Consider the following 25,269-nt stretch of genomic DNA (forward strand, 5'->3'; position numbering starts at 1 on the left):
TTCATACAAGGTAATTTTTTTTCCTGTAATTTCCTCAGCTTTTGACCAATCACTATGAGCGCTGCTGGAAGTATTACTGTTTGCCTAATGGTTGGGCTAACTTTGGGGTGACCTCAGAGGAGGAGCTGCATCTCTCCCGAAAACTGTTCTGGGGAATCTTTGAATCTTTAGCACACAAGGTGAAAGATTCATTTTATCAATTAATATAGTGTGAAAGTTAATCAGCGCTTCCCTTGTCTTGAGTTAAACTTTTGTGTGACAACTCTAGAAATTTGATGCTGAGCTCTTCAAGATTGCCATGCCCTGCCTCTGTGCCATTGCTGGCGCCATCCCTCCTGATTATGTTGATGCCACCTACTCGTCTCACACTGAGAAGAAGGCCTCTGTGGATGCTGAAGGCAACTTCGACCCTAAACCTGTGGAGACCACTAAGTGAGTGTTGAGATCTTTATTTTCTCACTTGATACTCTTGCTTGTTTTCAGTAACAAAGTGTATTTATAGCATTGCAGCTACTATAGTTTTAATTCATATCCATGTATTTTTAGCACTATTATCCCTGAACGGCTTGACGGATTTATCAACAAATATGCAGAGCATACTCATGACAGATGGGCTTTTGAAAAGGTCAGTAGCTAACTAAATTGTGATGGAATCTTTTCACTGTGTATGCACTTTAATTATAATTAATTATTCCAGATCCAAAACAACTGGACCTATGGTGAAGTGTTGGATGAGAATGCCAAGACACATCCAATGCTCCGACCATACAAAACCTTCTCTGAAAAGGTACTTTTGCATAATCATTTGTATTTGTTTTAAACTTCTGAATCCATATGTTAATGAGGTTGTGCCTTTCTGATCCCAGGACAAGGAGATTTATCGATGGCCCATAAAGGAATCTATTAAAGCAATGTTAGCATGGGAATGGACCTTGGAAAAAGCCAGAGACGGGGAAGGAGATGTTGAAAAGAAAGCTGCCACCACACGCAAAATCTCCCAAACTGCCCAGGTATTGAGATTGTGTTTCATTGATGCTTTTAGTAAAAGCTGGACTCAAGGACTCAAAATGAATTTACAAATTTATCCACAAATGTTTTTAGGCCACGTATGATCCAAGTCATGGTTACAACCCTCAACCAATTGATATCACAGCAATGGCTTTATCTCGTGAACTTCAGGTATCTTTCTTCTTTCATAGTCGCACAATATGTTATTATATCTACTCAGTGACAATCAATTACCACATACATAAATGTTGATATATTCTTCTTTCTGTAGTCCATGGCAGAGCAGTTAGCTGAGAACTATCACAACACCTGGGGCAGGAAGAAGAAACTGGAACTTCAAGCCAAAGGTAAAATAAATCTATTTTCCATTAATGTCTAGTTATTGAGTTTTTTATTGGAATATATTTATGGAAATTCTGAAATGAGGAATATAATTGTAGGCGGTGGCACCCATCCTTTGCTTGTGCCTTATGACACCCTGACGGCCAAGGAGAAGGCCAGGGACAGAGAGAAGGCCCAAGACCTGCTCAAGTTCCTTCAACTCAATGGATATGCCGTCACAAGGTAAAAGGGTATTTTAGTTACAGTTATTACTTCATGGCACTTTTTATACTCATTTATTGTATCTATGAAACCAGGGGCCTGAAGGACATGGAACAGGACATTTCCTCCATTGAGAAACGTTTTGCTTATGGCTTCCTTCAAAAACTTCTTAAATGGATGGACATTGCACAAGAGTTCATTGCTCATCTTGGTAATTACATTTGATAAAATCAGAAAATTGCCCAAGTTCATTCTGTGCTTATATAACTTAATCTGCGTTCCTTAAAATAGAGGCTGTAGTTAGCAGTGGAAGAGTAGAGAAGTCACCCCACGAGCAAGAGATTAAGTTTTTTGCTAAGGTAAAGTAGATAGGATTTATAATTTTATGTTGTACAATATACTGTATTATTGAAATCACTACTAAAAGTGGCAATTGATTTGTAAGGTGCAACTGTGTATTGTTTTTTATAGATCCTTTTACCGCTTGTAAATCAGTATTTCAAGAACCACTGTCTGTACTTCCTGTCCACTCCTGCCAAAGTCTTGGGTAGTGGAGGCCATTCATCCAATAAGGAAAAAGAGATGATTGCAAGGTGATTTGAACAAATGAAATCACTTAAACATTTTACTTCTGAATTGTTTAATCCAGTTACATTGCACCCTTAATATAGTGTGTCTGCCTTCTCTGCCATTACTGTTAATGTTGCGTCTCTCCTGTCCTAAATCATAAATTCTTATGTATTTCTTGAATGTGCTTACCTTATCATCTTAAATATCTTCATCACCTTCTTCCCTTAATACCCCTCCCACCTCTCCTCTTTCTCCCTTTACCATAGTATCTTCTGTAAGTTGGCTGCTTTGGTGAGACACAGAGTATCTCTCTTTGGTAAGGAGTTTGCATGATGGCTGTCCTGGTTTTACTTTTGTTTTTTTGTGGATCAGAATCTCTTTCGTTCACTGTGTTTACTCCTACATCCTAATGCTTGCCTTTGTTGCTCATTTTACATTATCTATTTTTTTTCCCTTAGCATGTGCCTTAATCTTAATAGAGAAAACTTTAGCCATTAGAGTATAAATAGCCCACCTCAATCCATTTACTAGTAGAGTCAATTATGTAATTTGCATATTTTATTGTATAATACATAATATTAATTTGGCCAAATAAGCATTTATGCCATGCTTTGGATCAGTGCTGCGTGGTGTATTTGTATTATTATTTTTAAATCCCCAACGAAATCCAAATTCTGATTGTTGCATTTTATATAGGAACTGATGCAGGTGCGGTGGTTAACTGTCTTCACATTCTCTCACGCTCGTTGGATGCCAGGTGACTACATTGTAATCACTTTTAGACTTAGAAATTCAAAATACTCTTACTACTTTTTAACATTATCTCTTGTTATTCTCCCTCAAGAACTGTAATGAAATCAGGCCCAGAGATTGTGAAGGCTGGCCTTCGCCAGTTCTTTGAGAGTGCAGCAGACGACATTGAGAAAATGGTTGAGAATCTAAAACTGGGAAAAGTGTCCAGTCGAAATCAGGTTTGAAAAAGATTTACACAATTTAAATTTCTCCACTGTGGATCAGTGTTATTGACATAATTATGGCTGTAGGTCAAAGGTGTGGCCCAAAACATCAACTACACCACTACAGCCCTGCTCCCTGTGCTCACCACTCTGTTTGACCACATCGCTCAGCACCAGTTTGGAGATGATGTTATCTGTAAGTCACACTTTGTATTTATTGGATATATATATTTTCTGTAAATATGTTTAATGAGATACATTTATTTTTCTTATTCAAGTGGATGACTTGCAAATATCCTGCTACCGCATTATGTGCAGCATCTATTCTCTGGGCACTGTAAAGACTCCTCATGCAGAAAAGTAAGTTGGCGCAACCCTTGGTTTGCTGTTAAAAATGTTAGTTAAAAATGTGTCCTTTGTTGACTATTGCCCCCTGCCTTCTCTTTTTGTGCAGGCAGCGTCCAGCCCTCGGAGAGTGTTTGGCACATTTGGCAGCAGCAATGCCTGTAGCCTTCCTTGAACCAACACTCAATGAGTACAACACATTTTCTGTTTACACTACCAAGACCCCTAGAGAAAGATCCAGTACGTTTGATTTTCTTTTTAATAATCTCAGTCAGTCAATTTATAGGAACAATAATTCTCACTTTGCTTTTATCCATTTGTCTAGTCCTCGGTCTTCCAAACCAAGTAGAGGAGCTTTGTCCTGACATCCCAGAACTGGAAGTCTTAATGAAGGAAATCCATGATCTTGCTGACTCTGGTGCTCGCTACACAGAGATGCCTCATGTGATTGAGATCACTTTGCCTTATGCTGTGTAACTATTTGCCTCGCTGGTGGGAGAGAGGGGCTAGAGAACTTTCCTGAGCAGGAGGGCCAACTCTGCACTGATGTGACCTCCGAACAAACTCAACCAACTGCTGGGAAGCATCATGAAGATCGTGGTAAACAACCTGGGTATAGATGAGGCCTCTTGGATGAAGAGATTAGCTGGTCAGTGAACAAAATAAAAGTTAAATGTTTGGTATGTTATCTGAATATTAACTTCACATAATTTTCCAGTCTTTGCACAGCCCATTGTAAGCAGAGCCCAAACCTGAGATGCTGAAATCACAACTTCATCCCCACCATGGAGAAGCTGAAGAAACGCTCATCCAAAGTGGTGGCTGAGGAGGACCATCTGCGCATGGAGGGCAAGACAGAAGTGGACAGTGAAAATGGAACGATCCGTGATGAGTTTGCTGTACTTTGTCGAGATCTGTATGCTCTCTACCCTTTGCTTATCCGCTATGTGGATAATAATAGGTAACCACACTGTTTATCAGATGTATGATTGGTATTAGTATACAATTTAGAATATATTAATGTGTTTCTGTTTCTGTTTGAAGAGCGAGGTGGCTGACCTGTCCTGATCCTGATGCAGAGGATTTATTTAGGATGGTTGGAGAGGTCTTCATCTTCTGGTCAAAGTCTCATGTAAGTTATTGACTTCCCCTTTCTTTTGGGTTGTTGTCATTTGTTGTATTGTACATTATACAATTGTATGTTTTGTAAATTTTCTTCATAGAACTTTAAAAGGGAAGAGCAAAACTTTGTGGTAATGAACGAGATCAACAACATGTCTTTCCTGACGGCTGACAGTAAGAGCAAGATGAGCAAGGTGAGCAGAGCCAAAGCTATAAAATAGATTTTAAAAAACACTCGCTCTAAACTACTAACTCATGATCAGTGATAACTTACTAAAATTTCCCATTTTGAGTGGAGGCATTATTGTTTCATAAATACATTTAAAAAACGAATTTACTTGTATCCCTTTAATTTTAGTTGATGGTTTAGTCAGTGGTGACTGGGGTGTTGCTAACTATGTTTTTTCCTCATATCCTGTGACGGTTGGATGCGGGGTGACTAGGCCGGAGATGCAAGAGGTTAGACTGAGTTGTGCACGAGAGCTGTGCTGACCGCATGGCACCCGATCCGGGGAAGCTTTTCAGACTCTCCCATGGATTACACTTGACACACAAAAATATGTCCACACAAAGAAAACTTTATTATTAAGATCAGGGCAGCATTTAGGCTTATGAGTGTTGTTTTTGTATTGTCAGTGATACTGGTACATTAAATATACACCTCACTGATCACAAGGTAACATACATACTACAGACATGACTGAAATGATACAAAGGGTATAATGTGTGTTATAAAGTGTTTTGACAGTGTCTTAGTCTGTGTCTTGTGTGTGAGGAGGGCACTTGAGTGGTTCTGCAGAGTGTTAGAAGCCTGTGAGGTTTCCATGGCGCTCGGTTTCGCAGTTCAAAGCACTGTATTGTATACTTTATATTATATTTTATATATGTGTAAAGTTTCTGCCACCGGGCACCATCACCCTGTTTGTGTTCGATTGAAACGTTTGTTTTCAAATGATTTCTTATTGAATAAACTGATTTGGATAAAGATGATACTATGGTCATCTTATATGTGATATATATCTTTATGCTTGAATTTTCAGCTCTTGTGGTAAATCTTTTTGGGTGTGGGGAAGACTTGCTGTTTTGACTTCATCTATAAATAGTTTTATTAGCTTTATGTATCACAGTTTTAGTAGCACATTCATTATCATTTCACCATCTTAACGTTTACCTTCATATCTAATGATTCTCACTCATTTCTATAATGTACTGTATGTAGTAATAGTAATGTCATATAAAATCTATCCTGATTTATTGTTTGCTTTAAACCTCCATCGGTCAACTACCAGTTGAACATTGCTGCTACTAGGTTCTGTTATCTGTTAATTACAGTGTCCCTTTTATATATAAAAATGAATATAATACTTTGTAATTAGTCATGCATGTGTCTTAAAGGATTGAGAAGTGGCACTGCAATAACAAACAACAGCCAGTAATGGGCATCTGTAGTTAAAGGATGAGAGTGAGAGGAGCTCAGAGCATTGGAGCTGACCCTGTGGGCCTTTGCTGATGGTCGCTCTACTAACAGTGAAGCTGCATTGTATGTAATCAGATAATGCAGTACAAATCTCTGTTTATAGAAATCTTTTCTCTAGCTTTTATTTGCTGTATATTGTAGCCAATGAACTGTAAAGCATGTGTGCACATGTGGTTTGTCTCCAGTGTCTCTGCTTTCTAGAGTAGAGGAGCCTTTGATGTTGTAAAACATGGCTGTTACGCATCTTTCCTGTCATTATTTGTTTGGCACCAACAAAAGCAACTAAACCACTGTTTTCTGTTTAAGTCTGGAGGCTCAGAGCAGGAGCGCACAAAGAAGAAGAAACGCGGTGACCGCTACTCTGTCCAGACATCGCTAATCGTCGGCAGCATTGAAGAAAATGCTGCCCATTGGTCTTAATATGTGCTCTCCAGCAGACCAAGAACTTATCAATCTAGCCAAGATAAGATACTCACTGGTAAATTATTGTGTGCTGTTTTAAAGCTCCAAAACTTTACTGTAATAAAACATGTTTATTCATTTTGCTATTAATACATATTTTTGGCTGTATAGAAAGACACAGATGAAGAAGTGAGGGAGTTCCTGCACAATAATCTGCATCTGCAGGGCAAAGTATGTATTTACAATTGTTTCAGTGTTGTATTAATTTAAAATGCGTTATTTACACAAATCACTGTTGTCAGGTGGAGGACCCGGCCATGCGTTGGCAAATGTCTCTTTATAAAGAAATGTCTGGCAAAGCTGAGGATGCTGAGGACCCTGAGAAAGTGGTCAAAAGAGTTCAAGAGGTGTCTGCTGTTCTTTACCACATTGAAGTGGTAAGTATTACTTGCAAAAATAATGTTTAAAAAATCTTGATATACTTAATCTTACACATTATTTAATAATTCTTCTGTCTTCAGACTGAGCATCCCTTTAAATCCAAGAAAATGGTGTGGCACAAGCTGCTGTCCAAACAGCGCCGCAGAGCTGTAGTGGCCTGTTTCAGGATGACACCTCTTTACAACATCCCTAAGTACAAATCTTCTTTTAACAAAATACAATATGGTCCTGGTGCATCTCTGAAATGTTGTCTCTTTTTATAGACACAGGGCAACAAACATGTTCTTGGATGCATACAAGCGCAACTGGTTAGAAACTGAGGGCTACTCTTTTGAGGATAAGATGATTGATGACCTTTCTGTAAGAAACCTCTTCTTATTTTGAAACACATTTATTATTTTATTTTTAAATCCAACAATATTTTTATAGCATCTAATGATGGTTTTTACAAAATATTTTTAATTAATGATTAGAAAGCATTGGAGGAAGAGGAGGAAGAGGAAGAGGAGACTGAATCAAAACCTGATCCCCTTCACCAGCTGATTCTTCATTTCAGCCGCACAGCTCTAACAGAAAAACTGTAAGGAATTTGGGATTGTTATCTCAGTGTGGTTTAATTGAGACCACACTGCAGTAATTCTGCATGAAATAATTATATCCCTTTTATTATGTATATTTCAGAAAGCTTGATGTAGACCATCTCTATATGTCTTATGCTGATATTATGGCAAAGGTAAGTTTCTAGGATCGGTCATTTGTGTTTTGAGTTACATAGTCAATTTGGTGACATTAATTTGACTGTAATTTGTGAACTAATACTGAGTTTTTGCCTTGCTGTTGTGTCTTTCCAGAGCTGTCACATTGGTGAGGAGGACGAAGGGGGAGAAGAGGGGAGGAGCCTTCCTTTGATGGTGCGGCAGACAGAGATGGTATGGGGGGGCCAGGGGAGGGGAGACACGGGAGCCAGCGAAGAAGCAGCTCCCGCGCATAAGTGACTACACCACACCGTCACACCCGGCACACCCCCCCACAGCCATATTTTCTCTTCCTGTCTTCTCTCTCCTGCTCTCACAACACTTGTTTACTTTCTGCTATGGTGGACTGACCTGTGCATGCATTTGCTGAACCCGACCAACCTCCAACCTTTCGAACGTGCATGACTTGAGTGCAGAGAGATGATGCTGTTAAAGACAACAAAATAAACCCCAGCCAAATCACTGCACAGTGGTTAGAATCACTTTTTCCAACCCTGAAGTCCTATTTTTCCTGTTCAGTGTTCCTATTCAATCTTTATTGCTCTTAACATTTTCAACATTAAACTATCTAATATTCTATAAACCAAGTATTAATGATTTACACAACTAAATTGGTGCACTTACTCTCACCCACTTGATGTGTTTTCCCATCTGAACCAGGTTTGGAAACTGTGAGGTAGCAGCTGTAGATTCATTGCTTTTCCTGGTGGTAGCTTTGCAGTACATAGTTAACTTTTGATTTAGACTTTACATTCAATTTTAAGTTAAGTTGTCTTGAATCTTGTGTTAACTGTTGCAATGTTACCATCCAGGAGTTTGGTCAACCAACCATCATTCCTAATTCTCATACCTCCTCATGTGATGACCTCCATCTTTACACGACTCCTCCTGATCTTTTGGACTTACCCCTGTATTTACCTACTAACTGTGATCTTCCCATCTTCATTTAATCTCTTAACAAAACTAGCCCAATGATTTTGTTTGTCTTTACTTGACTAAATTAAACAGCATTAACCAGAGTTGCTCTCTGTGCTCAGAAAGGACTACAGTAAAAGCCTGCACAGTCAGCCGTACATCTACTTTGTACTTAAACAGAGCTTTTACCCCTAACTACCACACATGCTGCAACACGATGGCCCACACATAATGACAATGAGCAAGACTATTTTGTTTCTCATTACCTCATGAACAGTCAGGCTTACGAGGGATGGGGGAGGAGGGATGGAGCAATGGCCCTTGCATGGTACAACGTGGGTGGGTTACATAAACTAATGGGTGGCTGTGTTATACTGGGACAACTTCATGAGTTAGCTTAAGTGCACCCTAAAAAGATATTTAGGAGATCAGCGGTTGGTTGCACATTTGGGCACAATATTTGCATGTTGTAAATGTGATACAGAAAACTGCCGTTGCCTCTGTGAAGCGTGTATGAAGTGTGTTACATTTTATGTGAGAAACCGCCAGTGCCGCCAGTGAATGTTCGCTGCCTTTGAGAGATGTCAAAAGCTGGAATAACAATCGCCACCACTAATACACATTGTCTTTCAATGGAAGAGAATGTGTGTATGTTCCTGTGGATGTGTGAGTTGTTTTTTTTTAATCATTAAGATCAGGTTTAAGCCCATGTTAGAACAAAATCCAGTGACATTTAATGAATGGTGCTTTCAGCCCTACAGCCTAAATATTCAATAATTCACCTATTTCAGTTGCTTCAGAACAGCATTATCCGCAAGATAGTTTATTGTAGCTGTTTTAAAAACAAGAAGGTGACACACTATGGTTGGGTAACACTTTAAAATAAGTACACCTTAATTAGCCTCAATAAAGCATAAAAATAAGTAATTTATTCAGAAAGTAGGTAGCAGGTAGGGTTAGGATATTAATTATGCAGTTACCACACCTGAATCACTTTTAATAAACTAGTTTCTTTTTATAAATTATGTCTTTCACTGTGTGTTTTTAAGGCATAAATATGTGTAGTTATAACGTGTTACCATGGGTTCTTCACTTATTGCCATAAACGAGTGTCGATATATATATTTTTCTTCTTTAAATAATATGTAATTATTATATCTACTAAGTTCTAAATTCTTACAACAGAAAGCAGCTGGTGTGCCTGTGTGTGAGTGCGTGCGGGGGGCAGTGCAGCTCTGTTTGGCAGTGTTATAGCTCAGTCCTTTCTGCTGCGCTAATCCACAGGAAAAGGAGATGGAGAAACAGAGGCTTCTGTACCAACAGTCTCGGCTCCACAATCGTGGGGCTGCTGAGATGGTGCTGCAGATGATCAGTGCCTGCAAAGGTACAAAGCAGAAAGAGTTAACATTAATTATCCCACATATCTGTTAGATGTGTCATTCTGCATATTTTTGTTGTTTAAGGTGAACCAGGAGCCATGGTTTCTTCTACACTAAAACTGGGAATCTCCATCCTCAATGGAGGCAACAGTGATGTGCAGCAGGTACGTAAGAAATGGCCACAATGTGCAGTAATTTTACTTGTTATACAACTAATATAACTTTGTATTCAGAGAATGCTGGACTATCTGAAGGATAAAAAGGATGTGGGATTCTTCTTGAGCGTTCAGGCTTTAATGCAAACTTGCAGGTAAATTGTTGATTTGGCTCTTAAACATTTTTTTTTACTCATCATACAATTCAAGTTCATTAATTGACTAAATTAATTAATGGTTGATTTTGACAGTGTTTTGGACTTGAATGCATTTGAGAGGCAGAACAAAGCTGAAGGTCTGGGGATGGTTTCCGAGGAAGGCACAAGTGAGTACAGTTCAAAGTATAGTTACCTACAACAGTTTATGTCCAGGACTTAAAATATTATGTGTAGCGTTTTGTTGAGTCCTCTGGCATTGTACCATTTGCTATGTGCTTGAGGATTTGTGTGCCAGAATGAGTTTGAATACGAATTCCTGTTTTCAGGTAGTGTAAGTGAGCGTGGGAGCTTCGCTGCAGCATTTTGTACCATAATAAATGTAATGTTTGTCACTGTATTTGTATGACACATGTTATCATCAACTGACTACCATTTGATGTTGTCGATTTACCAAGTGTTTCTTGTTTTTTCTCTCCCAAACACAATCACTGTCTTCCCCCTTTCCCCATGTTCCCATGTGCTCCCCTCTCGTCAGATAAGAAGCTAGAACGTGGTAAATGAAACTTTGCTCTGGTTCTCTTTCTGTCCTCTTTCCTTCCTCTGTCCTCTGTCTTTTCTTGCTCTCAGTCACCTGACTAGTTTTTCCTGTCTGTGGATTAAATACTTTGTTTATCACAGATCTACTGAAGCTCAACTTGGACAAGTTCACTTATTCATAGCCCCCCACGTAGGAAGTATAATTGTCTATAATGTATACCAGGGGTTCTTAACTTTTTCAACCCCAGGGCCCAACTTTTACAGTACAAAGAAGCCTGAGGACAATGCACATGTAAATAAATTGTGTTGTACTATTTATGTAGCCCTTGAGGAGGTGCTCACAGCTCTGTGGTTAAGAATTACCAATGACAATTATAGAATCTGTATATTGCATCCAAAAAGGTATATGATTAAATAGAACATGGATCTCCGTGGCTTACATTTTATAGAAATCAGCCCCATGCTCTGTAACAGTGAATTTGCCCATAGCATATAAAACTTTTAAAATATTAAAATATTTTAAGCTGCATTTTAGTCATGAAGATCTAGGTTGAAGTAGGCTTCTAAATACAATAAAACCCTGACCATAGAACAGCATCTAGGTCTGTGTTTCCAGTGCAATTGTTGGTTCATGTTGGTTTACTCCATTGTCCGTCTATGTTGATCCATCCACCATCACCATTTGTTTTGTTACAGAACATTTGAGCATGTTGTCATAACCAAATTCTTGTTTTACAAAGCATGATTACAGAATTAGAGTTTTAAAATTAAATGAATTATAATGACGGAACCTTGCACCCCCTTACGTACTCTGAAGCTAAACCTACTCATGACAGCCCTAACCGTCACACAATCTCTCTGCACTTGTGTAGTTAAAGAATTAGAGTTCAGTAGATCTGTTTTTAGCATGGCATTGTGACTTCAAATCATTCCTTTTGTACCTGTTTTATTTTTCTTAAACATGTGTTTTCTGTTCATTCTCTATATGTGTGTGTGCTTTTGTCTTTTTTGTGTTGTCCTCTTGTTCATTTATTTGTTTGTCATTTCCATTACAGTCTCGGGGGCAATGCTGCTTTTTTGTGTTTCATGTCATGAAGCTGCTTTGTGAACAGTTAAGTTAAGAGGCTGCCTCAAGCTCCTATTGCTAAAATAATTATTTTAATGAATCTAACAAAGCCAGCAGCGGTTTTATTGCATACTGTTCATGCAGAAATGTGTTTTTGTTAATTAATTTGCCTTAAAATTGAACTGCAAAACTGGTAAGTTGATGAAAATATATTTCATACATACTAATATGTGTATGTATGAAAACACTTCAATAATGTTGCTTCTTTCCTAACCTGATGCATCTTCCCTGTCTATCAGAATAACATTTTCTTCTGCGTCTAGATGAAAAAGTCATGGCAGATGATGAGTTTACCTGTGACCTCTTCCGCTTTCTTCAACTCCTTTGTGAAGGTCATAACAATGGTAAGTCTAGATTCCACACTGAACGCTGATATGTGACAGTAAACCTTTTTACTGTTTGTTTCAATGTGTGCTTAACATGTTCACTCTATTTATGTTGTTTCTAAAGGTTTAAGTTTTCTTTTTCAGATTTCCAGAACTATTTAAGAACACAGACGGGTAGCACTACCACCATCAATGTCATCATCTGTACTGTGGACTACCTGCTTCGCCTGCAGGTCTGTTTTTCAACAAATGTTATTTCAGAAATAGGCTGTTATATAGATTCAAAACATTGAAAATGTAGTCCAACAAAATATAACTGTGTGTTCTTGCCTCCTTTAGGAGTCAATCAGTGATTTCTACTGGTATTACTCAGGAAAAGACATCATTGATGAGCCAGGAAAAAGGAACTTCTCCAAAGCTATGACTGTGGCCAAACAAGTCTTCAACAGTTTAACTGAGTACATTCAGGTATGACTGCTGTTGCTTTATACCAATATTTTTGCCTTTCCCTTTTTAAAGATAAAAATATGTCATTGTATTATTTCTGGCAGGGTCCTTGCACCGGCAATCAGCAATCTTTGGCTCACAGCAGATTGTGGGACGCTGTTGTTGGTTTCCTTCATGTATTTGCTCATATGATGATGAAACTAGCACAGGTGAGAATTTTTATTTCTACAAATCCCTCTGTAATAATTTTTGAAGTACATGACTCTTTGTAATACTCTTATGTTAATACTAATAAAATAAAGATAGATTAAACAATATTCTAGAAAAAATATTTTGTTTTGGGTTTCTTGCGTTGCAGGACTCTAGTCAGATTGGTCTGTTGAAAGAACTGTTGGATCTGCAGAAAGACATGGTGGTGATGCTTCTGTCACTTCTTGAGGGTAAAACAGCTATTCTAATATATATAAATAACATTATCCATGGCTCTACACCTTTTCACCTATTGCTTTTTTTTTTCAGGTAACGTGGTGAACGGCACCATTGCCAGGCAGATGGTGGACATGCTGGTAGAGTCCTCCAGTAATGTCGAGATGATCCTGAAGTTCTTTGACATGTTCCTGAAGCTCAAAGATATTGTGGCGTCTGATGCATTCAGGGACTATGTAACAGATCCTCGTGGCCTCATCTCCAAAAAGGACTTCTCCAAAGCCATGGACAGCCAGAAACAGTACTCTCCATCTGAGATCCAGTTCCTGCTCTCCTGCTCAGAAGCAGATGAGAATGAGATGATCAACTTTGAGGAGTTTGCTGACCGCTTCCAGGAGCCCGCCAAAGACATTGGTTTCAATATCGCAGTTCTTCTTACAAACTTGTCCGAGCATGTCCCCCATGACACTCGTCTGCAGAACTTCCTGGAGCAGGCAGAGAGTGTACTTAACTACTTCCGTCCTTTCCTTGGCCGCATTGAGATCATGGGAGCCAGTAGAAGGATTGAGCGTATTTATTTTGAGATCAGCGAGGCCAACCGCAACCAATGGGAAATGCCTCAGGTCCGGGAGTCCAAGCGACAGTTCATTTTTGATGTGGTCAATGAGGGAGGAGAGAGTGAAAAGATGGAGATGTTTGTCAACTTCTGTGAGGACACCATTTTTGAAATGAATATTGCTGCATCTATTTCTGAGCCTGAGGGTGAGGAGGTTGAGGAGGAGGATGATGAAGAGGAGGAGGAAGGTGGTGGAGGTGAGGGAGGTGAGTCTGCAGAAGGAGAGGAGGGTAATGGAGAAGCAGAAGTCGCTGAGTCCACTTCTGCTTTCGCTGAGTTTTTAAAGAGTGTTGTTAACTTCTTCAATATGTTCACCTTCCGCAACCTTCGCCGCAAATACCGCAAACTGAGGAAAATGACCGTGAAGGAGATGGTGATTGGTCTGTTCACTTTTTTCTACACAATCCTCATGGGAATTCTGATGTTTGTCTACAGCGTTTGCAAAGGCTTCTTCACACTCATATGGAAAGTGCTCTTTGGTGGAGGCTTAGTTGAGGGGGCTAAAAAAATGACAGTGACTGAGATCCTTGCGAGTATGCCCGACCCCACCCAGGACGAGGTGCACGGAGATCTGCCCCCTGAACCAGGAGCTCGAGAAGTACAGGACATAGAGGGAGCAGCAGATGGATTAGATGCAGTAGGAGAAGGGGAGGAAGAGGAGGATGGAGAAGAGAGGGAGGGCGGACGACTGCCGGGCTTTAACACCCCCGGAGGGCTGGGAGACTTTGGAGAAACCACACAAGAGGAACCACCTACTCCAGAGGGAACACCACTGCTCAAGAGAAAACTGGTGAGATATATAGCCACAGCCAGTATTTTTTTTTTATTTTGTATTTTTTTTTTAATAATGATTGTATTGTAAGTATTTATAGATTTTATTTTTATATTTAACACAACAGAAGAAAACAAAAACAACAAAAAGAAGTGAGGCACAACATAAAAGCACATACTCATTTAGACATTGAGGCAGTTGAAGGCATATACAAACAAAAACTGTCGCACTGGTCAGTCAATGCAATTATATTTCATCTACGTAGAATTATAAACTTCTGTCTGCGTTCTGGGTAGTTTTGAAACATTGAGATTAAAGTTAAAGTTTTGGAATTGGGAAATTGTTTTTTGCATATATAAACCTAAAAAGTTTACCAAGCCCAATAAAATCTTGATTTAAATATCCAGACGGTATTCAGGAAGAACAATAATAACAATACTGTATGAGTCACTCTTTCTACAAAACGTCAGATAGAACATTCTGATTCTAAAGGAACTATTTACCCTCCCCAACATTTTCTCACATGCAGCATTCTCCATCATTCTCTCTTTTCACATTTCTGCCTAGGAGTATTCTTGTATATCCAAAATGTGATGTTATATGTGATCATATTTAATCTCTAAATGTCACTTCTAACCTACTTTGAAATAGCTGGCTGCTACCACGGGAGGCCAAGGAGATGAGGAAAAGACAGAGGTAACAGAAGAGGAAGCTCCCCAGGAGGCAGAAAAAGCTGAGTAAGTTGTTTTAAAAGTTTAAAACTTTTTTTTTTATTTATATATAGATAGTGAGCAATTTCTACCATAAATGCAGTTGGTTATTTGCAGGAATGGTTTTAGTGTGTTATAAAATCTCTTGAGAGAAGAAAATACTTAACATGCATATATAATACAGCAATTCCCTTGATTTTTAGCACTGAAAATGGAGAGAAGGTGGAGAAAAAGGAGCCAGAGCCAGAGCCTGAAGTAAAGGAGGAAGAGCCAGAGGAGGAGGAGGAGAAGCCCGAGGTCCAGACCAAGTCCAAGAAAGACAAGAAGGCTATCGAGGACGGCTTTGAGCTGTGGAATGAACTGGAAGTCCAGAGAATAAAATTCATGGTAACATTCATAATTTTCACATTTTAAATAGATTCAATAGATACGTTGCCATGGTAATGTGATGCTTTTTTCACCCCCCATAGAACTACCTGTCTCGCAACTTCTACAATCTTCGGTTCCTGGCACTGTTTATTGCTTTTGCTCTCAACTTCATTCTGCTTTTCTACAAGGTGATGTTACATGACACTTACACACCTTACTTATATGCAGTAAATAGATTGCACCTTATCATTCACCATACAAACTTATAATATTAGATTCTTGCTGTTTTTATTGCTTTCACAGGTGTCTGACACTCCCCCTGGTGAGGAAGACTTCGAAGGCTCAGGTCTTTTCGAGGGTTCAGGTCTCTTTGAAGGTTCAGGTGCAGAGGAGGAGGGCTCTGGGATGGAGGATGGTGGTGAGGATGATGATGAGGAAGGCCCCCTGTACTACTTCTTGGAGGAGAGCACAGGCTACATGGAGCCAGCTCTAGCATTCCTTGGATTGGTCCACACTATCATTTCCTTCCTTTGTATTATTGGATACAACTGTCTCAAGGTGAGTTTGACAATTTTTATGAGAACTATAGTGATTGCAGTTAGATTTAACAGTGCACATTTTAAACACCCATGAGCAGTAGTTCTTTAATAGAAAATAGTAATAGCTAACATGTTTATAGGTGAAAAGCTTTGTATAACTATTTTTGCTTCTAAACTTAAACCAGACTGAATAAAAAATGACTATAGTGTAGAACTTTGAGAGCCTTCTCAAGTTTGTAAATCATAATATAAATTTAAGTCACAGTACATGTACAAAGCACATGTTCTCCTGCTTCTCCAGGTACCACTCGTTATCTTCAAGAGAGAGAAAGAACTGGCCAGAAAACTGGAGTTCGATGGTGTCTATGTGACTGAGCAGCCAGAGGACGATGACATCAAAGGCCAATGGGACAGACTTGTGCTGAACACCCCGTACGTACCACAGAGTATTATGAAGTTTCCTGCAGAACAGAAACACATTCATTAGATACAGTGCATTTTTATGTAATAATTTGTGATACATGCTGTAAAAGTACCACCACTATTAAAGTACACTATGTAACTTCTTTGGAAAGGAGTTAACCACTTTCATCTGACCTGGAATGAATCAGAATAAGAATCAGAATCAGAATCAGAATGTTCTAGTGTATAGCCTTAAACTGATCTATCCTGCATCTATTCAATTACTGGTGTTTCTATTGCAAAGAAAGTACCTGGAAAAACAAGTGTCTTTACCGTGTGAGGGTTTTCCTCTCCACAGATATGACCTGTTACTTGACTTATGGTGTTACCTGAATGTCTGAGTGTTTTAGGTAAAGTAGTGTCCATAAAAAACAGACAAGACAGATGAAAAGTTACATACTGCACCTTCAATATTACTATGTTTTGGTCAATTAATTTCTTTTCAGTATTTAACATTTGCTCTCTTAATATCATAAAAAAATTAAAACTAAAACATCTGTGTGTCTGAATACAGGACATTCCCCAACAACTACTGGGACAAGTTTGTGAAGAGAAAGGTTAGGAGCTCAATTTTATCATAAATTGCTGCAGATCATGTAGTGAATGTATGTTATTAATGTCATATGTATTCATTGCCAGGTTCTGGACAAATATGGCGACATCTATGGCAGGGAGAGGATTGCTGAACTGCTTGGAATGGACTTGGCCTCTCTAGATGTCAGCGCTATGACTCATGAGAAGAAACCTGAACCAGACACTTCTATGTTCAGCTGGTGTGAAATGCTTTTGAAATAGAGTCAATATTGCAGGTGAAATTGAAAAGTGTGGAAATATTATAGCATTTCCCCCTTTTATTTGTAGGATCACATCTATTGACATTAAGTATCAGATTTGGAAGTTTGGAGTTGTGTTCACTGACAATGTGAGTAAAAGGAAAAAATAAAAAGAAACTTGTGGTGCTCATTATACACAATGTTTTAATGATTATAATACATGTTTTTGGTATTTTGTGATTTTAGACTTTCCTCTACCTGGTCTGGTACATGTTGATGTCTCTGCTTGGACACTACAACAATTTCTTCTTTGCTTGTCATCTGCTTGATATCGCAATGGGAGTCAAAACCCTGCGCACCATCCTGTCCTCTGTTACTCACAATGGCAAACAGGTCTGAATATTCATATGATATACACTGGGGTTTACTCACTCACTAGACAATGTTGTTAAAATGATGTTTTTCCTCTGCACAGCTGGTGATGACAGTGGGCTTGCTTGCTGTAGTGGTTTACCTCTACACTGTCGTGGCCTTCAACTTCTTCAGAAAGTTCTACAACAAGAGTGAAGACGAGGATGAGCCGGACATGAAGTGTGACGACATGATGACTGTGAGCAGAGGACATATTATGCAATATAAAATACTGTTTGTATAGTGTGTATAATGCATGAGTTGTGTTGCAGTGTTACCTGTTTCACATGTATGTGGGGGTGCGTGCTGGTGGTGGTATTGGAGATGAGATCGAGGACCCGGCAGGCGATGAATACGAGCTGTACCGTGTGGTCTTTGACATCACCTTCTTCTTCTTTGTCATTGTCATCCTGCTGGCCATCATTCAGGGTATGGGATATCTACATTTAACTAGTCCATTGCTTATCCACTGTACTGTTAAAAAGCATATCAGGTGATGCTAATATCAACTTATGGCCTTCTTTACATTTTAGGTTTGATTATTGATGCTTTTGGTGAGCTGAGAGACCAGCAAGAGCAAGTCCGAGAGGACATGGAGGTACGATAATAAAAGTCTTCTCACTTCATTCAACATTCAATTGTCTTTATGTAATGTCTGTTGCATAGCATTTGGACTTTTGGGACAGTAGGAGCCATTTGATATAAACTTCATATTTACTGTTTTTTTCAGACTAAATGCTTCATCTGTGGAATAGGAAGCGATTACTTTGACACAACGCCACATGGCTTTGAGACACATACACTCGAAGAGCATAATTTAGCCAATTATATGTAAGATTGATCTTATTTTATATCACTTGATTGGTTTCTGTTTCAGTTCAAAAGTTTATTTATGTATTTATTTTTTCCTTCAGGTTCTTCCTGATGTATCTAATCAATAAAGATGAAACAGAGCATACAGGACAGGTCAGTATATATTTACAGAAGCAACCCACATATAGTTTGTTGTGTTTTATTATTCTAAAACAATTTTTCCCCAAATTAGGAGTCCTATGTGTGGAAGATGTACCAGGAGCGATGCTGGGACTTCTTCCCAGCTGGAGACTGTTTCAGAAAACAGTATGAGGATCAGCTCAGTTAAACTCATATCCTGAGAGGAGATCTGGAGGGGCAGAGGATCAGACATGTACAAGTCCACTGTGTGTCCCACTTTAGTTGTGCATGTTTGAAGCTATGCACACGTTGACTGCACTTTTGTACCGGTTAAACAGGATACTGCCTGAGCAGATCTGAGTAACATGAAAACAAACACCAAAGCCAAGAACACAGTCTGGTTTTGTGTGATACTCAACATAGGCTGCCTTGCATATCAGATGTTTTGTACACTGGGCTCTTTGCTGCTGTGAACGTCCTAGTGCCTATAGCAATGTCACTGCTTCAGCTTTGAACACTTTAGATCTAGCTTTTGTTTGAAATATTATTTATTTATTTTGTTTTGATGTGGCTGCAGCCATCAGATATTTATGTACAATTACTGAGCAAGTGTCAAGAGTGGAAATATATCACAATGAATGCAGCCATAACGTAGCATTTGTTCAACACTTTAAATTGTGTTAAAGTGATCCTTCATGGAAATTCTTAGCAGGAATAACCTGCCCAAAACCTATTCAGAGAAACATTTACCAGCATGACCCCAATATACCAGTTTGAACCCACTCTGAAGTCTTACAATGCATCTCAATGGATGTATGTGGTCCGCCCGCCAGCATCGTAAATATTTATAATGTGCCAACATGAGGGTCGGGAAAGAAACCACTTTTATTTATTTATAGTTTTGATGCAGATTTAGCTGGTCTGTTGTGACACTTGCACATGAACACTTATGTTTCTTTCGGCGCATCCTGATAAGCACTGAATGTATTTCATAAACACTACGCCAAAGTGTTAATAGAAATGACAAGAGAGATGCCTTTTAAAGAAGAGACATATTTTACATACATCATATAAATATATTTATTTTTCTTTGAAGAGTTTAAACTATACTAAACAACATGTTCATTATGTTTATGGACATTATAAGGAGACGTTTCTGACTTAACAATAGTTAGAAGCAAAAGACTTGTTTTGCTAGTTAGATTTTTATGATAGATATTTTTAGGAAGCCTGTGTTCTCTGTATTAAGAATATTGTGTGATGTGTGGATCTCAGGCAGTTTTGTTGCCTCCTTCACAGCACACTCATTTGTCCCTTGTATTTTCTCAGTTGTATTTTAGGGCCATTTTTGCAAAAGCGGAGCATTGAGTTCACTGATATCTGAAATGTGTGTTGTTGTAGTTCACACATTGTACTGAACTGAGTGGAAATGATGACTTTCACCTCATGGAGTGCCCTCTGACTGAAACTTGTGCTTCAAAACACAATAAAATTATTATTTTAAGGATTTTAACTGTTGCCATCATTTTTGAGTCATAAAAAATGTTAAGAACAAATAGCAACATTTATAAAGACAAACATGAATTGCTAAAATTAAAATGCAAAGATCTTGGATTAAACATGTGTGTAATGTGTAATGAAAGCTGCTTTATTTAACTAGTAGATGATTTACTCCATGAAGTTTCCTGCATCACTGATGAAATATTTTATGTCAGATGCAGCCTGTTCTTTTAGTGTTTTTACAACTGGTGTAGGTAAATAAATAGTTTGCTTTGGAAAAGGTCAACAGAGACAGTTTGAAGGAAATGTATTTTTGTGTTGAAATGTTTGGAATCTTACTTTTAGGATGTGGATGGTCCTTTGGAAATTATAGAAAAAATTCCCAGACATTTTATTTAACTTTAGAATCAAGTATTCATATGGAACACGGTGTGTCACTATGGGCTCTTTGTTCCGCTTGCATTACAGGGCAATTTAGATAAGGTTCACTTGTCCTTGTGTTTGCCTTAGGAAGGACTGGATATTTTATGAATTGCGCAACTTTGCACAATTTTCCGCATTTGTCTAAATGCAAGTTGGATATCTTTGCTTTCTTGCCTATTGATCCTATTGATATCTTTCTATTGATGCACCTAGTGCAATAGTAATAGTTTTAAACAGTTGATGCTGCATAGTTTAAACATGTACACTTATATAGCAGCACCACTCCTTCCCTGGGTCAGAGGTTAATTTGCATCTTTCACCTCCAGAGCAAACAGAATGAACAAGTCAGGGCTTGGTTTTCCGCTGTGCCCCTCCCCTACACCTGTATAAATCTAAGAAGGACCTCCCTGAAAATCCCCCATTACCTGTGGTCTGTCCTTTGATTCAACTCTCACCATGACTTTTGTTGCACCTCCTGGCTACCAGCCTGTCTACAACCCTGTAAGTACCTGCACATCTAAATCAATGTAAATGTATAAATACATAAATTGGCCACATTGATCTAATGACTTTTTAATAATATGCATAGATTGGTCTAAAAATTGTACAACTTTTTTGCTATAACTTTTTATTCTAAATTACAAGAATGTCTAAGTCTGTAAATATCTGTTTATTTTTATGACAGCACGAAGAAACAGCAATCCAGAAACATGCCCAAAAGATTTTATATGTATTCTTTATTCAGTCATATTTCTGTCGTAACGCTCGGCACAAGGGACCAAAGATACAGAACTCGGGGAAAGTTTAACAGTGTTTATTTACAAAGTGCAAAAAGTGAACGTGGGTCACTCGGTGAGCCGTGAGCGGGGCTTGGGTCGTGGTCCAGGGGCAGAGCGTGAGGAGCTGAGTCTGAGGCGGGACGGACTGTACCGGGAGAGAAGAGCGGGTCCAGGGAGTGGGATCTGGTGAGAAGCAACAGTATCCAGTTTAGCAAGATCAAAAAACGTAAAAACATGAACTGAGCCAAGCGAGGAATACCACGGAGATACGCGGACGATCTGGCGCTGAGTGTCAGGTCCTGGCTCCTTCTTCTTCTCCTCAGGTGCAGCTGATTGTCGATTAGCCCAGGTGTGCACGGGAGGAGCGCAGCTCTCCACCCCAGCTCTAGACTCAAACACGTGAGGGAGATAGGACAGACCAGGATCATGACAGTTTCAAATGTGTATTAAATGTATGTTTCAGTCTTGCTATTACAAAATACGTGTTTGTTGTTTGAATACTTGCTTTTGAGCCATACACATTTTTACACCACGTGCATTCAAGAGGAGATTAAGACATTGAAGAAAATGCCTCCTTGTTCAGTTTTCAACCTGTTTCCATGCATATTTAACATTCATAGAAGTCCTCTGTCTAATTATTATGTCACGTTCAAACTAGAGCATTCCCTATCTGGGGCCAATCTACGGAGGCCTGAGGGAGGGCTCATCCATCTACATCCAGGGCTCTGTACCTGAGGACATCACCAGGTAAAGCATCTCATGGTCTGCAGAGAGAGGGCTGGGACAGGGGTGGACTAAATTAAAGGCTGTTTGATTTTAAACAGCAATCTATGTAGTATACCTACATATGTACTTATATAATTCAAAGGACTTAACTAATAACCCCAGTAACACTTACTTTAAACAGCTAGGGTGTGTCAGTTTTTAGTGTAGTTGGCACCTACTTGAATGAATGGCAAGAAGTGGTTACTCTTTTAAATATTTGTCCACAGATTTGTTGACAGATTTAAAACAAAAATTTGCTATAGAACCTACCTGGACTACTGAGGGATTAAGCGGATATGTACTTACTTAATTACAGCAGATGTCTCCTCTTTCTGACATTATGTAACATTGGGTCTGGGAGGTGGTTGTCTCTTATGACTTGTTCTTTCATAGGCTATAAAGCAAACCAAACATGGTATGCCCTCTCCTGCCTTTCCCCCATCTGTTTGCATAAGTGCCATTAATCACAAGTTTATCATTGGCAGGTTTTATGTGAACCTACTGTGTGGTCAGTCTGATAACAGCGACGTTGCCCTTCACTTTAACCCTCGCTTTGATGGCTGGGACAAAGTGGTCTTCAACACTCGTCAGAATGACAATTGGGAGTCAGAAGACAAAATCAGGAGTATGCCTTTCCGTAAAGGAGAGAGATTTGAGATGGTCATCCTGATCACATCACAGGGCTACCAAGTAAATATTACAGTTTACACGAGTTACTTGTATTGTGTAAATCTGTACATGTGTCATTGTGAAATCACTTTGTGACAGATCAGAGTCAATGGTAATGACTTTCACATGTTCCCTCACCGGATCCCCGTGGAGAGAGTTGGAGGTTTAGAGATTGCAGGAGATGTGGCTATTCAGACCATCAACATCATCGGGGTGAGAATGGAGCCTTGTGGGTCAAAGGTCTTTGAATCTGGACCTTTTTAAAAGTGTGTTTATTTCACTTGAACTTTGTGCTCATGTGTAAGGTGGATAATGTTTTCTTTTTTCACTAATAATTTACTACATAGTTATTTATTTCACTACATAATAGGTCTTTCTTCATTTAGGGAGGCATGGGTGGAGGTTACCCTGGCATGGGTGGAGGTTACCCTGGAGGCAACATGGGTGTACGTCGTCAGTAATATTCTCACAATATCGATTATGCAATTATGATATGTAGATTATCCAACCTACTGTGTATTTTCCACATTTAGGGGGGATACCCAGGAGGCAACATGGGGGTATGTGATTCTTCTGACAATTAAAAATAATTATTATTTTTATGCTATTGCACATTAGCACACATAATAAACACCTATTTTCGCATATAGGGAGGATACCCAGGAGGCAACATGGGGGTATGTATTTTAATTTATGGCAAGGGCATTTATGCTCTTTCTTGATTTAAAAAAAAAAAAAAAACAGATATGTGATATTATAAAATTATATTTGAACTAAAGCTTTCTTATACAGGGAGGATACCCTGGTGGCAACATGGGGGTATGTAGTAAAGTGTGACACAAATATTAAAAATAAGTGCAGATTTTTATTTAAACTCTTTTACAGGGTGGATATCCTGGAGGAAATATGGGGGTAGGTTATTTTATTTTCTCTTCTAAAATACTGTATGAAAGCAAAACTATATGATCTATGTGAACCAGTATAAACATATGGATAAGTTGTATGGTTTTAAAATTTAATTTACATACCCGGGAGGTGATATGGGGGTATGTTAACAGAAACTCAATGAAACCTGAAATTGCATGTGAAAATATGAAACTAATAATAATAAACTCTCTTTGCTTCCAGGGTGGATACCCAGGATCAACCCTTCCGGTAAGAAACCATACATCATTGTTCAGTCTTACTATTTACTATTAACCTTTTAATATGGATCTTTGATTACAGGGTATGGGTGGTCAGCCTGTTTACAACCCAGTAAGTATTCTGTAAAAAAAATAAAGTACTGCACCAGAACACAACTCTTCCCTCTAGTGGAAGTAAATTGAATAGCTACAGGCCTAGATGTTTGAATAGTGCAATTATAATGAAGAAGGCAACATGTAGTAAGCTTTTCTCTCATTATTCCTGCCTCTTTCAGCCTGTGCCATATCAAGGCATGATTGCTGGAGGACTGTCTCCCAAAAGAACCATCATCATCAGAGGCATGCTGCCCTATGGAGCTTCCAGGTATGTGAATAACATGGAGTAACTGTGTGTGTGTGTGTCTTTGTGTACTCATATGTACTTTAGAGGAGATCTTTGAAGTAAGTTTGCTGTTTTAAATTAATATACACTGCATGTGTTTCAGGATGGCTATAAACTTTATAGTGAGCAGAACGGGAGACATTGCTTTCCACCTAAACCCAAGGCTTAATGAAGGGCTTGTGGTTAGAAATAGTAAGATTGGAGGTGGCTGGGGCAACGAGGAACGAGAAATCAACTTCAACCCCTTTGCAGAGGGACAGTACTTTGATGTGAGAACTGATAGAAATTCACAATTTTGTCTATGAGGGATAAAGCTTTATATTTAACTATGTGTTTTCTGTTTTATCAGATGTCGATTCGCTGTGGAAATCAGAGATTTAAGGTGTTTGTGAACGGACAGCACCTGTTTGACTTTTTCCACCGCATGCAGTCTTTCAATGAGATCGACCAGCTGGAGATAAAGGGCGATGTGCAGATTTCCTACATCCACTTCTAAACTACAACTAATGTAAACAGAAATGAAGAACTATGTATTACACAACTAATAAAGATACCTCAGATATGCTCTTTCATGCCTAGTGGTTTATGTTTGATTAAAGAAACTTAATAACGTTTGTATTGAAGGGTCTGATGCTCAGTTGTCTCCAGGGACACATTAAACATGAATATCTGCTGGACACAAGCAGGTGACACCACCAAGACTAGTTAGAGGTCAGAGATGTGAAAAGGTGGCCCCATTAACAGTAAGAATGTTTTCAAGGTATTTTTTTTCTAATCAATAAAAATATCTGTCATTGAATAAATACAAAATGTATTACTTCAAATTCATACTGTGGAGCCACGACATCTTCATGGAGACAAGCAGAAATCCTCTAAAATCCCCCACCAGAAAAAGCTGCATAGTGTGTCTTTAACTAAATGAAAAAAGACAAG

At 38.8% G+C, this 25,269-nt stretch overlaps 2 protein-coding genes across 4 annotated transcripts in view; both read left to right on the forward strand.

Annotated features, from left to right (window-relative positions):
- ryr1b (ryanodine receptor 1b (skeletal)) overlaps positions 1-20,186 on the forward strand; it is a 43,521-nt gene extending 23,335 nt beyond the window's left edge. The window contains 60 exon segments of the mRNA XM_033976721.2: positions 39-179; positions 269-432; positions 547-625; positions 698-787; positions 867-1,010; positions 1,102-1,179; positions 1,280-1,355; positions 1,449-1,572; positions 1,647-1,762; positions 1,843-1,910; positions 2,023-2,144; positions 2,388-2,437; positions 2,818-2,878; positions 2,966-3,092; positions 3,165-3,273; positions 3,356-3,437; positions 3,532-3,662; positions 3,748-3,887; positions 3,889-3,930; positions 3,932-3,985; positions 3,987-4,071; positions 4,141-4,170; positions 4,173-4,383; positions 4,467-4,554; positions 4,646-4,738; positions 6,328-6,405; positions 6,407-6,499; positions 6,595-6,654; positions 6,726-6,860; positions 6,945-7,057; positions 7,128-7,224; positions 7,338-7,444; positions 7,546-7,597; positions 7,716-7,793; positions 9,819-9,918; positions 9,998-10,077; positions 10,147-10,223; positions 10,320-10,393; positions 10,762-10,779; positions 12,153-12,233; positions 12,360-12,448; positions 12,555-12,683; positions 12,767-12,871; positions 13,021-13,102; positions 13,182-14,494; positions 15,128-15,213; positions 15,390-15,573; positions 15,657-15,743; positions 15,859-16,113; positions 16,396-16,526; positions 17,071-17,113; positions 17,196-17,329; positions 17,418-17,478; positions 17,576-17,722; positions 17,805-17,939; positions 18,013-18,169; positions 18,274-18,338; positions 18,471-18,571; positions 18,655-18,706; positions 18,786-20,186. Coding sequence (XP_033832612.2) covers positions 39-179; positions 269-432; positions 547-625; positions 698-787; positions 867-1,010; positions 1,102-1,179; positions 1,280-1,355; positions 1,449-1,572; positions 1,647-1,762; positions 1,843-1,910; positions 2,023-2,144; positions 2,388-2,437; positions 2,818-2,878; positions 2,966-3,092; positions 3,165-3,273; positions 3,356-3,437; positions 3,532-3,662; positions 3,748-3,887; positions 3,889-3,930; positions 3,932-3,985; positions 3,987-4,071; positions 4,141-4,170; positions 4,173-4,383; positions 4,467-4,554; positions 4,646-4,738; positions 6,328-6,405; positions 6,407-6,499; positions 6,595-6,654; positions 6,726-6,860; positions 6,945-7,057; positions 7,128-7,224; positions 7,338-7,444; positions 7,546-7,597; positions 7,716-7,793; positions 9,819-9,918; positions 9,998-10,077; positions 10,147-10,223; positions 10,320-10,393; positions 10,762-10,779; positions 12,153-12,233; positions 12,360-12,448; positions 12,555-12,683; positions 12,767-12,871; positions 13,021-13,102; positions 13,182-14,494; positions 15,128-15,213; positions 15,390-15,573; positions 15,657-15,743; positions 15,859-16,113; positions 16,396-16,526; positions 17,071-17,113; positions 17,196-17,329; positions 17,418-17,478; positions 17,576-17,722; positions 17,805-17,939; positions 18,013-18,169; positions 18,274-18,338; positions 18,471-18,571; positions 18,655-18,706; positions 18,786-18,881 — 7,200 coding nt within the window. The 3' untranslated portion in view covers positions 18,882-20,186.
- An 811-nt stretch (positions 20,187-20,997) lies between these two features.
- LOC117379723 (galectin-4-like) lies at positions 20,998-24,926 on the forward strand. Of its 3 annotated transcripts, none has more exons than XM_055225904.1 (14): positions 20,998-21,097; positions 22,034-22,122; positions 22,626-22,830; positions 22,909-23,038; positions 23,200-23,255; positions 23,343-23,369; positions 23,460-23,486; positions 23,602-23,628; positions 23,695-23,721; positions 23,938-23,964; positions 24,037-24,066; positions 24,230-24,318; positions 24,440-24,605; positions 24,686-24,926. In XM_055225904.1, exons 1-14 carry the CDS (start codon positions 21,053-21,055, stop codon positions 24,830-24,832), a joined length of 1,092 nt encoding a protein of 363 aa, XP_055081879.1. In that variant the 5' UTR covers positions 20,998-21,052; the 3' UTR covers positions 24,833-24,926. The 3 variants fall into 3 exon arrangements, with proteins under 3 accessions (XP_055081879.1, XP_033832308.1, XP_055081880.1); XM_033976417.2 differs by having other exon boundaries at positions 22,909-23,022; positions 23,196-23,255; XM_055225905.1 differs by lacking the exon at positions 23,343-23,369 and having other exon boundaries at positions 22,909-23,022; positions 23,196-23,255.
- Positions 24,927-25,269: the final 343 nt, after the last annotated feature.

The sequence above is a fragment of the Periophthalmus magnuspinnatus genome, chromosome 13, assembly GCF_009829125.3.
Source record: "Periophthalmus magnuspinnatus isolate fPerMag1 chromosome 13, fPerMag1.2.pri, whole genome shotgun sequence".
In the NCBI taxonomy this organism is placed as follows: Eukaryota; Metazoa; Chordata; class Actinopteri; order Gobiiformes; family Gobiidae; genus Periophthalmus; species Periophthalmus magnuspinnatus.

Excerpts from the sequence above, each read along its gene's own strand:
- LOC117379723 (XM_055225904.1), top strand. The coding sequence starts at position 21,053 with ATGACTTTTGTTGCACCTCCTGGCTACCAGCCTGTCTACAACCCT. Across the intron at positions 22,123-22,625 it reads GTACCTGAGGACATCACCAG|GTTTTATGTGAACCTACTGT; the intron begins GTAAAGCATCTC and ends TATCATTGGCAG. Across the intron at positions 24,606-24,685 it reads CAGAGGGACAGTACTTTGAT|ATGTCGATTCGCTGTGGAAA; the intron begins GTGAGAACTGAT and ends CTGTTTTATCAG.